General features: G+C 44.6%; 1 protein-coding gene across 1 annotated transcript in view; it reads right to left on the bottom strand.

The window, feature by feature from the left end:
• The window catches only part of OPHN1 (oligophrenin 1), a 195844-nt gene that overhangs the window by 118965 nt on the left and 62148 nt on the right, over positions 1-14731 (bottom strand). The window contains exon 10 of the mRNA XM_044682887.1: positions 10523-10623. Within this exon, the coding sequence (XP_044538822.1) occupies positions 10523-10623 (101 nt within the window). The remainder of the gene's footprint in view (positions 1-10522; positions 10624-14731) is intronic.

The following is a 14731-nucleotide window of genomic DNA, read 5'->3' as shown; positions in this document are numbered from 1 at the left end:
CTTTTCTCTTCTGCTAACTCTCAGCCACTGATGCTGCCTTGGACAATTCCATCATGGTCCCTACATCCTTGGAAAAAGACAGGAAGGAGTAAAGCTCAGGCCAGCTCCCAGCTGTGGAGGCTAGGAGTGAAAGGCTGACCCTTGGGACTTCATTTCATCCAACACAAAAATGCTTGTGGAAGTTGACTAGCCTGAAGCCCCCACTTCCCTCAGCAGAATTCAGAAAAGGCCAGGAATCCCCACGGACAGATGTTCGGTCATGAGCCAACGAGGCCATGGGGAAACTGTGGGGGTGGGGGGCAGGGTGGCGCCAGAATTTGATTATGTAAAAAATCACTCTAAGACAAAGAGCTTTAGAAACACACAAGTGTCCTGAGCCCTTCCCTTCCCAGCTGGGTGGTGGGCGATGGCAGACCCTCGCTTCCACAGCTTAGCTCCTTCACCAGTGAACTGAGAACCAGACCTTCTAACTGATGGATCATAAAGGGTTCATATGAGGCTTTCCAAAAGGATAGATCCTATTCGATTCCATTGTTCTCACCAAAAATATATCTTTAGTGGGAATAAAGACGTTTCCTGAGCTATTCATAAATATAATTAGCAATTACTTTAAAAGAGCATTTATCTCATCTGTCTCTGCTTGGGGCAGCAAGGCGGTACAGTGGATAGAACATCCGGCTTGGAGTCAGCAAGCCTGGAGTTCAAATATGGCCTCAGATACTTCGTAGCCTGTGACTCTAGAGCAGTGATTCCCAAAGTGGACGCCACTGCCCCCTGGTGGGTGCTGCAGCGATCCAGTGCGGCGTTGATGGCCACAGGTGCATTGATCTTTCCTATTAATTGCTATTAATTTTTTTTTTAAATTAATTTCCAGGGGGCTAAGGAATATTTTTTCTGGAAAGGGGGCGGCAGGCCAAAAAAGGTTGGGAACCGCTGGGCTAGACAAACCCTGTTTGCCTCAGTTTCTTCACCTCTAAAACATGCGGGAGAAGGAAATGGCAAACTACTCCAATATCTTTAACAAGAAAATCCCAAATTGGGTCACAAGTGATTGGTCACAACTAAAGAACTCATCTTGTTTAATTTAAATTTTGAGTATTCTTATAATTTACTGACATGGTAAGATATATGATATAGTATGTAAACTATATATATACCATAATATATATCCTAATATATGCTTATAAGTAAATAAACATGAATTTGCTGCTCAAACTTATTTTTTGAACCAATAGGGATGGGCACTCCAGAAAGTTTGAAGACCAAAGTTCTACCCCAGTGATGTGAAACGAGGACCATTAATCCCTGGTGGTGGGCAAGAATCTACCTTAAGGATCCTGCGGGACTGAATTTTAAAATGAAATGGTATAAATGCTTTAATACACCTTGATTTATTTCATTAAATATTTCCCAAGTACACGTTCATGTGGTTTGGGTCCCCACTTGGCGGTGCTGTGGATGACACTTAGCCCATGGGCTGTCCTGTTTCAGACCCTCTGTTCTAGAGGAAGACAAGGGATTTGTAGATACATGAATGTACTCAGTGAGAGCTCTGCTCTGAGCCCCCACTCATAGGCAAAACTTCAGCTTCTCTTTTGAATTTGCTACAATTCAATGTGCCCAAATCATGTTACCTTAGCATAGTGGAGCAAAAAAATTGGCTTCTACCGGAGCAAAAAAAACATTCTTGAGTAGCTTTTGCAGCATATACTCTTAGCAAAGAGTTGATAGGCAAACATCATTTAGCAAGGAAACGAGAGCATAATCATATTAACTATCATGTTATATTAATTATTCATAGTATATAATAACAATAAGCATCACCAAGTAGCTGTGACTGTCACCCTTTTAAAATCTATTAGTGATAGGGGCAGCTGGGTAGCTCAGTGGATTGAGAGTCAGGCCTAGAGACGGGAGGTCCTGGGTTCAAATCTGGCCTCAGACACTTCCCAGCTGGGTGACCCTGGGCAAGTCGCTTGACCCCCATTGCCCACCCTTACCGCTCTTCCACCAAGGAACCAATACACAGAAGTTAAGGGTTTAAAAAAAAACCTGTGAGAGGGGGCATTCTGGGTGGCTCAGTGGATGGAGAGCCAGGCCTAGAGATGGGAGGTCCTGGGTTCAAATCTGGCCTCAGACACTTCCCAGCTGGGTGACCCTGGGCAAGTCACTTGACCCCCATTGCCTAGCCCTTACTGCTCTCCTGCCTTGGAGCCAATACCCAGTATTGATTCTAGTATGGAAGGTGAGGGTTTAAAGAAAAAAAATCTATTAGTGCCCCATCCTCTCTCTGATTCAGGGCTGACCTTAACCCAGGAGTTCTAGGAAAAAGCAGAATTTGAGTTTTTCCCTACTCTTGCCTTCTCACCTTCAAGCGATCAAAGGAGTGTCTACTTTATGCCCGAATCAGTAGGCAAAGTAGGCACTCTAAAGACATTTTAACCAATCCTGGGACTTGGGGCACAGGGAATAGACTAGAGATGAATGTGAACTTTGGTCCTGCCACTGACAGCAGCCTCCAATCCCTTCTCATCATCTATAGTCAATGACAAATCAGGGCTATGGATGGCCCTAGCAAGAGGTGCCTCTCTTTACCCATTCATACCCAGCTAAATTCTTACTATTTTGCAAGTGACCAGAGACAGTCACAGGGGTGCCACCCTGATGCCAGAGCCTATCAGAGGCACAGCGGTTTCTGGTATACGTGGCTCCTAAACCACGGTGTCCTTGGCATATACTCTTCCCCCTCCAAAATCTACATTCTAGCCGGAGCAGAAATGTTGTGGTTCAACGCCAAATGGTAAGTTCTCCATTCTTTACCCACTCGAATGAATCGCTGTTTCTGATTTGCATCCAGCCAAAGCAGGGCATGGACTCCGATAAGCAGGTAGACCTCACTGGGTCAAATTTGGGCCCTGGTCCCTCCACGCACCACCTTCTAACCCCAATCCTCCCTCCCCTCAGCCGGAGCTGTTCCCCGGCCCCTAGAATCCTCTGCCCCTCCCACCGCCCAAGGCTCATGAATAGCAAGGCACACAAGTAGGTCTGGCAGGATTTTTTTAGTAAGCAATTCAACAGAGTAAAAGCCCTTAGGCCCCAGGGTGCTTTGGAGGTCCTGAGAGAAGGGAGGCTTCAAAGGAGAAGAGAGGCACATTTAAACACTTCCCCATGGAAACAGGCCATGTGACTGTGCGGACTCCGAAAGGGGCCCAACCTCCCATGGGTCCAACCAGAAAAGATCCTGCAGTTTTTCCAACCCAAAGAAAGCCAATGTTTATTGGCAAAAGGACCCGTCATCTTCTTGCTCTTCTCTAAATGTCAGCTAGACCTTGAAGAAGGGGAAGAGATGAGATTAAATCTTTAAAGAACTTGAGTAAAAATCTAAAAAAAAAAAGAACCTGGCTAGCCGGAGTTATCATAATAGTAGTAGTAGTAGTAGTCATAATAATAATGCTTATAGGAGGCAGCTGGGTAGCTCAGTGGATGGAGAGTCAGGCCTAGAGACGGGAGGTCCTGGGTTCAGATCTGGCCTCAGACACTTCCCAGCTGGGTGACCCTGGGCAAGTCACTTGACCCCCATGGCCCACCCTGACCACTCTTCCACCAAGGAGCCAATACAAAGAAGTTAAGGGTTATAAAAAAAATTTTTTTTTAATAATGCTTATATACTACCATGAGGATTGCAATGTACTTTCTGTATACATATACACACACACATACATATATTACAAATATAATATATATATACGTGTGTGTGTGTGTGTATGAATCTCACAAGAACCAAGAAAGGTAAATACTATTATCACCCCCATTTTATTGATGAGGAAACTGAGGATGGGGCAAAGTTATTATTCCGGATCATCCAATCAGTAAATGTCTGAAGTGGGATTTGAACTCGGGTCTTCTGGACTCCTCAACTCCAGCCCTCTATCTACTAAGGAGGAGACACCTTCCTTTCGGCAACAGCCGCGTTCCTGAAAAAAGTTGACTGGATTGTGAATTTTTGGAAAATAAGTCACATTTTCACTATTGCTCGGTTTCCTTATAGTTTCCATAAGTTTCAGGTTTACAAAGCATTTTTGTCACAGTAACCGTTATTCAAAAGCATCGTGGAGATGGATTTCAATTATGATTTTAAATTACAATAAGAAGAAGAACGATTCCACAATATATAAACCATAATAAATATCATCATTAAAAGCAACATGGAGATGGATTGAAATTATCAATCACAGTAGATCCTTGGGTAAAGGAGCTACTCGCCCATTCTGCCTTATCCCTCAGTGTTTCACTTTTGTCTCTATGTTGAAAATAACTAGAACGATGCTTGATATATACGGTTGTTACCCAGGGGGTTCAGTGCCGTCTTGACTCTTCTCGACCCCATTTGGAATTTTCTTGGCAGAGATACTGGTTAGCCATTTCCTTCTCCAGCTTGTTTTATACACGAGGAGACTGAGGTCAACGGGGTAAGTGATTTGCCTAGGGGCATACAGCTTATAAGTGTCAGAGGGTAGATTTGAACTTGGGTCTTCCTGGCCCAAACTCAAGTGCTCTATCCACTACAGCACCACATAGCTGCATGGCACATAGTAGGTGCCTAAAAATGCGTATTGATTGATTCTCTCTTTTTTCTAAACCCCTACCTTCTGTCTTAGTATCAAGAGCATCAAGGGCTAAGGCAATCAGGGTTAAGTGACTTGCCCAGGGTCACATGGCTAGGAAGTGTCTGAGGCCACATTTGAACCCAAGTCTTCCCAACTCCAGGCCTGGTGCTCTACCTAGAGAGCTACCCCGATTGATTCTCTTTTACACATCTAGGCTTTCATAAACTGGGCTGGCATAAAACCAGGTACGCCCACTGTAAGGGCAATGAGGTAGAGTGAATTTGGATGCGAGGCGTGGAAGGTGAATTGGTTCTTCATTTGTTACCCATGTGGTCATAAGCAAGGAACTTCGCATCCATCCTTGGGGCTATTTCCTCATCTGTAAAATAGAAGGCCTCAAACAAACTAATATTTGTGGTATCTAGCATAGTTCTGGGTTCACAGTAAGTGGTTAATAAATGCCTATTCCTTCCCTTTCTCTAAACCAATGGTTCCCAAACTTTTTTGGGCTGCCGCCCCCGTTCCAGAAAAAATATGACTTAGCGCCCTGTCACATACTATCGCCACCCCCTTATGGTTATTCGCCGCCCCCAAATGCACCTGTGGCCATCACCGCTCACCCCGGATTGCTGCAATACCCACCAGGGGGCGCTGGCGCCCACTTTGGGAATCACTGGACTAAATCAAAGATTCTATGTATGACCCTGGACCACTCACTTAACTCCCTTGGATTCCCTTATCTCTAACAGAGGGGGTTGGACTTACTTGACACAGCCCATCCCACCTCAAACCTGACCATATCTAGTCATAGTTTGCATCACTGTCCCATTTTCGAGATGTAAAAATGTATTTTTTACATACTGTATGAATCCATCCATATCAAGGATTGCTGGGAATTCCTCTGTCTGGGTCTGATACTGTCCAGTCTGCTGCTTTATGCATTTTCTTTGTCCTTGGGAATCTCAAGGAATGGCTTCCTTTGCACCAGAATTTGTTTAATAATCTAAGGCAGTGATGGGCAAACTATATGGCTGGTGGGCCAGATGCGGCCCCCTGAAATGTTCTATCGGGTTGTGGGACATTCTTCCTAATCTGATAGATACAATGAGTAGGACATGATACAATGAAACTTGGAAAGAATTGCCTTAGAAACAGACTGACAGAGGAGCATTGCCTTTTGTTTGGCCCACTCTGTAAAAAGTTGGCCCATTGGGGGCAGCTGGGTAGCTCAGTGGATTGAGAGCCAGGCCTAGAGACGGGAGGTCCTGGGTTCAAATCCGGCCTCAGACACTTCCCAGCTGGGTGACCCTGGGCAAGTCACTTGACCCCCATGGCCCACCCTTCCCACTCTTCTACCTAGGAGCCAATACACAGAAGTTAAGGGGTTAAAAAAAAAGTTGGCCCATCCCTGGGCTAAGGGGATGAGGGTTCTTTCCCTGTGTACTCGTTCCCCATGATTTAGGTATGAAGAGATGGATAGATTGATGGGCCACCTCTTAATTAGCTATCACAATTAAAGAATGTCTTGAGATGGTCAAGGCTGAACAATGAGCTCCTAAAAGTCTACTTGATTATTAGGCTGCCTGACCCAGCTTGAGTGAACCCGGTCCCGAGAGCGCCATGGGGAACTAGATCACATGATCGCTTATGATGCTGGCCTAACCGATAAACCCGACAGAATCAATAAACTTCTATTCTTGCCCCAAATTCGGTCTCTCGAGATCATTTTAATTGTAACAAGGCCTAGGATGGGCCTGGCCCTTACCCTCCTTGCTGCCTAAGAGCAGGAAACTTCCGCGTCGCCTTCGGCCTTCACTTCTTTTCTATCTGGCACGAATAACCAACGTCTAAACTCTATCTTCAAAGCTCAGTGTCAGGAGGGCCAAGGTAGGCTGCTTACAAACGAGATCGCAGAGTGATGCCTGGGAGCCCATGAAACCCACAGACAGTGTGAAAACTCGGAGCGTCATTTGAAGCTTAGGATGTGGGGTGGTCTGGGTTGGGTGAGCACACTTGGAGGCCAGTGAGACCAGCAACCGTTCACAGAGATCCGCCGATGGCTGCGGCACGGGGCCTGCTTCTAAGGAGCGCACACGCTGCATCAGGAGGGCCGCTAAGAGAATGCCAGGCACAGACATAACTCAGGTACAAGAAAGACTATGCTAAGCACCAAGGAGAGCTCCCCAAAGCATGAGCTGCTCAGCCAGGGCCATGGCAGAAGATTGGAAGCAACTCAATCTTGCCTTTATCACCATAGAACGTAAGCCAAAATGAAAAATGGAAGGAGAGCAAACAGGTCTCTTTGGAAAGTCAAATCAAAGAGTCAGAGTACAAATAAGTAATAAAATTCAAAATAAAAAGTAAAGAAATAAGTCAATAGTGTGTACCATCCTCCAAAACATCATTTCAGGGACCATCTGGTCATCTGGGATTGAAGGGAGACCATTATCAAAACGATTATAGTGGGGCAGCTGGGTAGCTTGGTGGATTGAGAGCCAAGCCTAGAGACGGGAGGTCCTAGGTTCAAATCCGGCCTCAGACACTTCCCAGCTGTGTGACCCTGGGCAAGTCACTTGACCCCCATTGCCTACCCCTACCACTCTTCCACCTATAAGTCAATACACAGAAGTTAAGGGTTTAAAATAAAAAAAAAACAATTATAGTGGGGGCAGCTGGGTGGCTCAGTGGATTGAGAGCCAGGCCTAGAGATGGGAGGTCCCGGGTTCAAATCTGGCCTCAGACACTTCCCAGCTGGGTGACCCTGGGCAAGTCACTTGACCCCCATTGCCCACCCTTACCACTCTTCCACCTAGGAGCCAATACACAGTGTTGACTCCAAGATGGAAGGTGAGGGTTTTATTTTAAAAATAAAATAAAATAGGGGGCAGCTGGGTAGCTCAGTGGATGGAGAGCCAGACCTAGAGACAGGAGGTCCCAGGTTCAAATTTGACCTCAGACACCTCCCAGCCGGGTGACCCTGGGCAAGTCACTTGACCCCCATGGCCCACCCTTACCACTCTTCTGCCTTGGAGCCAATACACAGAAGTTAAGGGTTTAAAAAAATGAAAAAAAAAATAAAACAATTATAGTTTATGCGCCATTAGTGGCAAAGATAAGAAAGTAAGGGAATTCTATGGAAGATACAGTAAGCCCCTCTAAAATTAAATCAATGAATAGCTTAACAATGGTTTCAATGAGAAGATAAGTATAGGGGAGGTTGGTGAAAAAGATGTTGGAAAATATGGCTCAAATACAAAAAATGAGAGAGGCTCAAAGCTGGGAAGAAAATACAGAAGCTTCACGCTTATCCGTACGGGTGGCTGGGCATCACAGTGGAGAGAAGGTTAGGGTTAGAGTCAGAAAGGCCTGAGTTAAAATCCTGCCCCAAGAACCTACTAGCAGTGTGACTAAGTGGATAGAGCTAGACCTGGAGATAGGAGGTCCTGGGTTCAAAGTTGGCCTCAGATACTTCCTAGCCAGGGTGACCATGGGTAAGTTCCTTAGCCCCCATTGCCTAGTCCCTACCACTCTTCTGCCTTGGAACCAATACTTAGTATCAATATGAAGACAAAAGGTAAGAGATTTTTAAAAAACACCCCAGGACAGTGATGGGCAAACTACAGCCCGCGGGCCAGATGTGGCCCCCTGAAATGTTCTATCCAGTCCCTCGACATTACTCCTAAGCGGACAGATACAATACAATGAAACTTGGAAAGAGTCGCCTTAGAAACTGACTGACAGATGACCACTGCCTTTCCTTTGGCCCCCTCTTTCAAAAGTTGGCCCATCACTGCCCTAGGAAATGCCTTGATCTCCTTGCCAAGTGGAAGGTCACAGAAGCAAAAGACAACACCAGTATAGTCTTAAACTCATCAATTCTAGCTAACAGAAGACGATAGTAGGAGAATGTGAGTAGTATCACTCCATGGGACACTGAGTAAAACTAGAGGGGGAAATTAGTTTTGAGAAAGTGTCGTTCAGACACTCAACCAAGAAAAATGATCCTTCAGCCATTTCGGGATAAAACTAGAAATAAGAACAAGAACCGATGACAAATGGCAAGTCCTATAAGGATTTTTAGACCGAGCTCTTTTTGCTATCAAACCCCATTTGGATTTGGCATGATGGGCCCTGATGTGCTACATGAAGAAAGAGAAATGATACTAAAGGAACCCAAGATGTGAAGAAGAGCTGGACTCGACCAAATATACATAAAGGATGTCTGTGCTGGAGGCGCCACAACTGGGAAGGCTTGATTCATACATGAGGTATCCTAGAGCGGGGAGGATCCTGACCAAGCCAGAGAAGACTCTTGGGAAAAGGTCTTAAGACCTTACTGTTGCCAGCCAAAGGGAGGAGAGAATATGAAGAGCTACTGACTAATAAACCTCCGTTCCCCATAGCTACAAAGTCTTTAGCAGAAAAATTTGCACATGCACTATGTAGGCATCATGGATGACCAGAACCAGAAAGAGTGTGTTAGCAATGCCATTCTATGGACGACTCATCTTTACAGTCATTCTATTGGCTGGAAAGTGAAGAGAGTAGATGGGATAGGATGAAGAGAGTAGAAGAAATCCAATGGCACGCTGTCCTTTTCTCAATCCCCATCATTCTTGATCTCTCTTGAAACTGTTACCCTCTCATCCTGGATGATCTCTCTTCTCTAGGTTCTCATGAGGTTCTTCTAGTTCTCCTAACTGTCCAAAGACTCATTCTCAGTTTCCTTTGTTGGTTCTCCAGCTGGGTGATGCCCGCCAACAGTAGGTGTCCAACTGAGCTCTGTCCCAAGTCCTCTGCTCTTTGCCTCACTTGGGGATCTCCTCAGCTCTCCTGTATCCAGTTATTCCCTTGCTGTTCGGGATTCCCAGATGTATATTTCCAGCCCCAGCATCGCTTCTGAGCCAGTATCACATCTTTGCCAATTGCCTTTTGGATACTGCACACTGGGCGTCCTACATGCATTTCAAACTCGACAGCTCCAAAATGGAGGTCATTATCTTTCCCCACAAATATTCCCCTATTCGAAATTACTGTCAAATGGGTGAATGCTGTGGTCACACTACATACAGAAAGTCAGGACTGGAGGACACATCTCCAGAGAGAGGCGCCCGTGTAGAAAAGTCACTGATTTATCCAAGCACCAAACCGTGCTCTGAATGGATAGAAAAACTGCTCTGAAACAGTCCCTGCTCGCAAGAAGCTTACAGTCTATGGACAGGACATAACAGACGTGTGCTGGAGCCAGCTCAAACCTGCTTGGGAGAGCTGGTTGTGAAATGTTCAATGTGAGAATTTATACTTTGCAAATTAGCACATTCTACAAATCAGGGCCTGATTTACTATTACCTTGATTGTCTACACTCAAGAGAGTAATGGAGAAAATGTTAATCATGCATTAAATTATAAATGTATTAAATAAAAATGTTAAAAATGTATAACAGTGTGTTATGAGTACTTCTTGTTTTTGGAGAGCTGATTGTTAAACATTTACCAGCACATCCCTGGATATGCTGAACACCCAAATTAATAAGATACAAGGCAGAATGTGATAAGTGCCAAGGAGAGGTTGCAGCAAAGGGCAAACTGATTGGAAGATTGCTGGTGATAGCTCGACCACAATTCAGCGTAGATTCTTCTCAAAACAAGTCACTAATGTTTAGGCATGGTAACAGCAATATTGAATGATCATCTGTGAAAGCTTGGCTCCTCTCAGCAATGCACTGATCTGGGACAATCGTGAAAAGCTTCTGATGGAGAATGCTGTTGTAGTTAGGGTTTTAGTTACGTGTTCCTTTGTTCTTACAACAATGACCAATATAGAAGTGGGTTTTAGGTGACAATAAAAATAAAATTTAAATTAAAAAAAAAAGAAGTCACTAATGCTGACTGCAGAGTAATAGAAAGGGCCAGACCTGCTTAGCTCCTGGTTTTTGTTCCATGGGAGTCATCGTCAACGTCTTGGTTTCCTTCTCATATTGACAGTAGTATTTCACCCATGATATTCCCAGAGCCCCTAGGACAAAAACAAAGAAAAAAAGACACCAGTGAAACACCTTCTCACCATAACTTTCAGTTCTTCTCAGTCTCAATTCTGATAGGATGCTCGAGCTACAGCCGAAAAGTATACTCTAGGCCAGTGATTCCCAAAGTGGGTGCCACCGCCCCCTGGTGGGTGCTGCAGAGATCCAGGAGGGCGGTGATGGCCACAGGTGCATTTGGGGGTGGTGAATAACTGTAAGGGGGCGGCGATAGTATGTGACAGGGCGCTAAGTCATATTTTTTTCTGGAATGGGGGCAGTAGGCCAAAAAAGTTTGGGAACCACTGGTCTAATCCAATGTCTTGATTTTACAAAGGAGGAAACTGAGACCTAGAGAGAGGGAGGGACATCCCTGTGGGTACATATAAGATACCATGTCTAGAGGTAGAAGGGATCCCAGCGGCCAGAAAACACAACGCCCTCATCTTACAGAAGGGGACACTGAGGCCCAGGGAGAGCAAATGACTTCTCTAAGGTCACACGTAGGATCCTAGATCTAAAGCTGGAAAGGACCTCAGAAGCTATCTAGTCCTACACCCTCATCTTACAGAGGGAGAAACTGAGGCCAAGAGAGAGGACAGGACTTGCATAAAAACTCACTGGTAGAAGGGGCAGAGCCAAGATCCAAAAGCCAGGTTCTCCAATTCTAAATCAAAGGTACCTCCAGATTTATTCAAGTTCATCACTCCCATTCTGGTCATCCCTTCTTCCCTTTGCCACCTAGAGCCTGTAATAGTCTGATAAGCCTCTGGCATCTACTCTTGAATCCATTTGCCCTACCACAAACCATAACTATCTTCAGCCCTGGGACCTAGCCACTCTCTGATTCTAATTCCATGTCTCCCTCTCCAGCCTTCTTCACATCCTACATCTAAGCAAGTACCCCATCAATCCCCTCTCTCCAAGTACAGGACCACTGCCCAAGCTCAGGGCCACAATACTTCCTGCCTCTACTATTATATTTATTTCCACATAGACCTCCATGCCTCCAGTCTCCTCTAAGCTATTTCTTTTTTTTTATAATATTTTATTTTTCCCCAATTACATATAATAACAATATTTAACATTTGGGTTATTCCTTTTTCATTTGGAGTCATAGATTCTCTCCCTCTATCCCTCCCTTTTCCCCTTCACTGAGACGGCAAATAATATGATAAAGATTTTACATGTGAATATCATGTAAAACATTTTTCCATAGTAATACTTTTGTAGAAGAATACACAAAAAAATCAAGAAAGTCATATGTAGTTTGCTTTGGTCTGGAATCAGTTCTTTCTCTGGCAGCAGATGGCATTTTTGTCAATGAGTCCTTTGTGATTGTCTTAGATCATTGAATTGCTCAGAATAGCTAAGTTATTCACAGTTGTTCCTCTTATAATATTGTTGTAACTATTAACAATGTTCTCCAGGTTCTGCTCACTGCACTCTGCATCAGTTCATGTAAGTCTTTCCAGGTTTTTCTAAGCTCCTCCTATTAATCATTTCTTATAGCACAACAGAATTCCATTACACTCACATATCACAACTTATTCAGCCATTCCCCAACTGATGGACAGCCTATCAGTTTCCAATTCTTTGCTACCACAAAAAGAACAGATATAAATATTTATGTACATATAGTTCCTCTTTTTTTGTTTTTTTTTTATCACTTTGGGATACAGACCTAGTAATAGTATTGATTGGTCAAAGGGTATATACCATTTTATAGCCCTTTGCACATAGGTCCAAATAGGTCTCTGTAATAGTTACATCAATTTACAACTCCACAAACAATGCATTAGTGTCTCAATTTTCCCACATGCTCTCCAACTTTTGTCACTTTCCTTTTCTGTCATAATAGCCAATCTGAAAGGTGTGGCTTGGTACCTGAGAATTATTTTAATTTGCATTTCTCTAGTGAATAGTGATTGGGAGCATTTTTTACATGCCTATAGATAGGTTTAATTATTTTGTCTGAGAATTGTCTCTTTCTATCCTTACACCATTTATCAATTGGGGAATGACTTGTATTCTTATACATTTGGCTCATTTCTCCATGTATTTGAGAAATGAGGCCCATATTGAAGATTACCCCCTATCCTATTTCCTCTCCTGTTTATCCTGCTCTCTCTCCTTTCGTCCTGCTCATCCTTTGCTTCTGATTACTGCCTCCCCTAACTTACCCTTTCTATCAGCACCCTCCCTCACTCTCTTATCATTTCCCCTCCTACTTTCCAGTAGGGTAAGACAGATTTCTATACTCAAATGAGTGTGTATGTTCTTCCCTCTTGGAGCTCATTCTTATGAGTACGGTCCAAATACTCCCCTTCCCACCTCCTCCACTTTTCTGTAGCTCTGGGGATTTGTAAGTATTGATTCTCCCAAGATGGCATGATCCGAAGAGACTTGCCTGTGTTACACTCCCAACCTGTGACCACAAGCACTCTTTTCCAATGTTCCAATGGAACATTGACCAGGTCCCCTGCTCCTCTGTAGCTATGAGTGCTGATGGGTGTGCTAGCAGTGCTCCTCCTCTCCCTGGAACTTTGACATGGGATTGGGACCTAGATCTGAGTTTGGACAAAGCAACAGAGTTCTTCACCCCGAGCCAGAAAAGGGACCCCTGTAATCTTCTGATTAGTTGTCCAAACCCCTTAGCGAGAGCTCTGGAAGCTGTTGCTGCTGATTCCAGCTACTCCAGGGCATGGGATGGTTTGCCAAGGGTGCTGCTCTGTACTCTGCTCTTATAGTGTACAATAGACCCCTCCTGTCTACCTTGTAACTTGTTATCTCTTCCTTTTGTGGGCTCTGTGACCCCAGAATTCATTTTGAGGTGTTATACCAAAGTTGTTTGGAGGGTAATTTGGTAGAGGTCAGGCCAGTCTATGTACCTTTTCTGCCATCTTGGTTCCACACTCCCCTTCTCCAGGCTATTTCAAGGGTTTTCACGTTGATAGCTTCATTTGATCCTCACAGCCCTGGGAGGGATGGAAGGAGGCAAGCCATGGCCTCCTACCCCTGTCTGATAGTGGAGGAACTAAGGCATGGAAAACCCGGCTGGCTTCTCCAGGGTCACAAAAGTCCTAAGTGGCAGAATCAGAACCCAATAGCATCTCCTTTCTCTACAGTAATATGGAAATGAGGAAATCCATCTCCTTTCTAGATCTAAGGAAACACATGTTAAGATGCCAGCGTGTGACAACTGCTCCAGAAGGGGAAAGTCCATTATTCTACCTATACTATGAGTTGTTCTTTTATTTTAATCTCACTGGATTGTGTCAGGAGACCTGGGTTCAAATCCTGGCTTTGTCACTTACGTAGTGAGTCACGTAATGAGTCTGGGGCTCAGTTTGCTTTTAAAACCAAAAGCTCCAGATTGAATGACCTCTGAGATCCATTCCAGCTTGAAACCCTACAAAATCCTGAGTTTTATCTCTCGGGTGACTCCAAACATAATACTTTGGGATGGTGACTGGACTGAAAAGGTGTGGTGTATAGGGGGAGAAGTTCCAAACTGAAACTCCCCCCCCCCCCGCACACCCAAGGGATTCCAGAAAATAATCATGTCTACGTAGGAGACTGGAAAACAGAGACTGACAACAGTAAGTTACAACCAAACCATAATGTTTTGCTCAATGCATTCTAATCCAATTATAATGTTGGTAAAGTATTTTAAGATCCATTTCAGATCCACCAGTCCTTTTCTGGTCAGTTGTTTACAGTTGTTTCCTCATTTCTACAGAGAGGGCATTTGGAACTAGACAATTGTCAAGGCCCCTTCCAGTTTGTCTGTTTTTTAAACCCTTAACTTCTGTGTATTGGCTCCTTGGTGGAAGAGTGGTAAGGGTGGGCAATGGGGGTCAAGTGACTTGCCCAGGGTCACACAGCTGGGAAGTACCTGAGGCCGAATTTGAACCCAGGACCTCCCGTCTCTAGGCCTGGCTCTCAATCCACTGAGCTACCCAGCTGCCCCACCCTTCCAGTTTGAACCGCATATGCTCTCTCTCTGTCTCTGTCTCCCCCCACCCCATCCCTCTCATCTCTTCTCTTCTCTCTCCTGTCTCTGAGCTTTTCCTCTTTTCTCTTTCTCTCTTCTATGTCTCT

The sequence above is a fragment of the Gracilinanus agilis genome, chromosome X (assembly GCF_016433145.1).
Source record: "Gracilinanus agilis isolate LMUSP501 chromosome X, AgileGrace, whole genome shotgun sequence".
NCBI classification, from domain to species: Eukaryota; Metazoa; Chordata; class Mammalia; order Didelphimorphia; family Didelphidae; genus Gracilinanus; species Gracilinanus agilis.
Note: the sequence above shows the minus strand (reverse complement) of the source record. Positions and strands in the feature narration are given on the sequence as shown.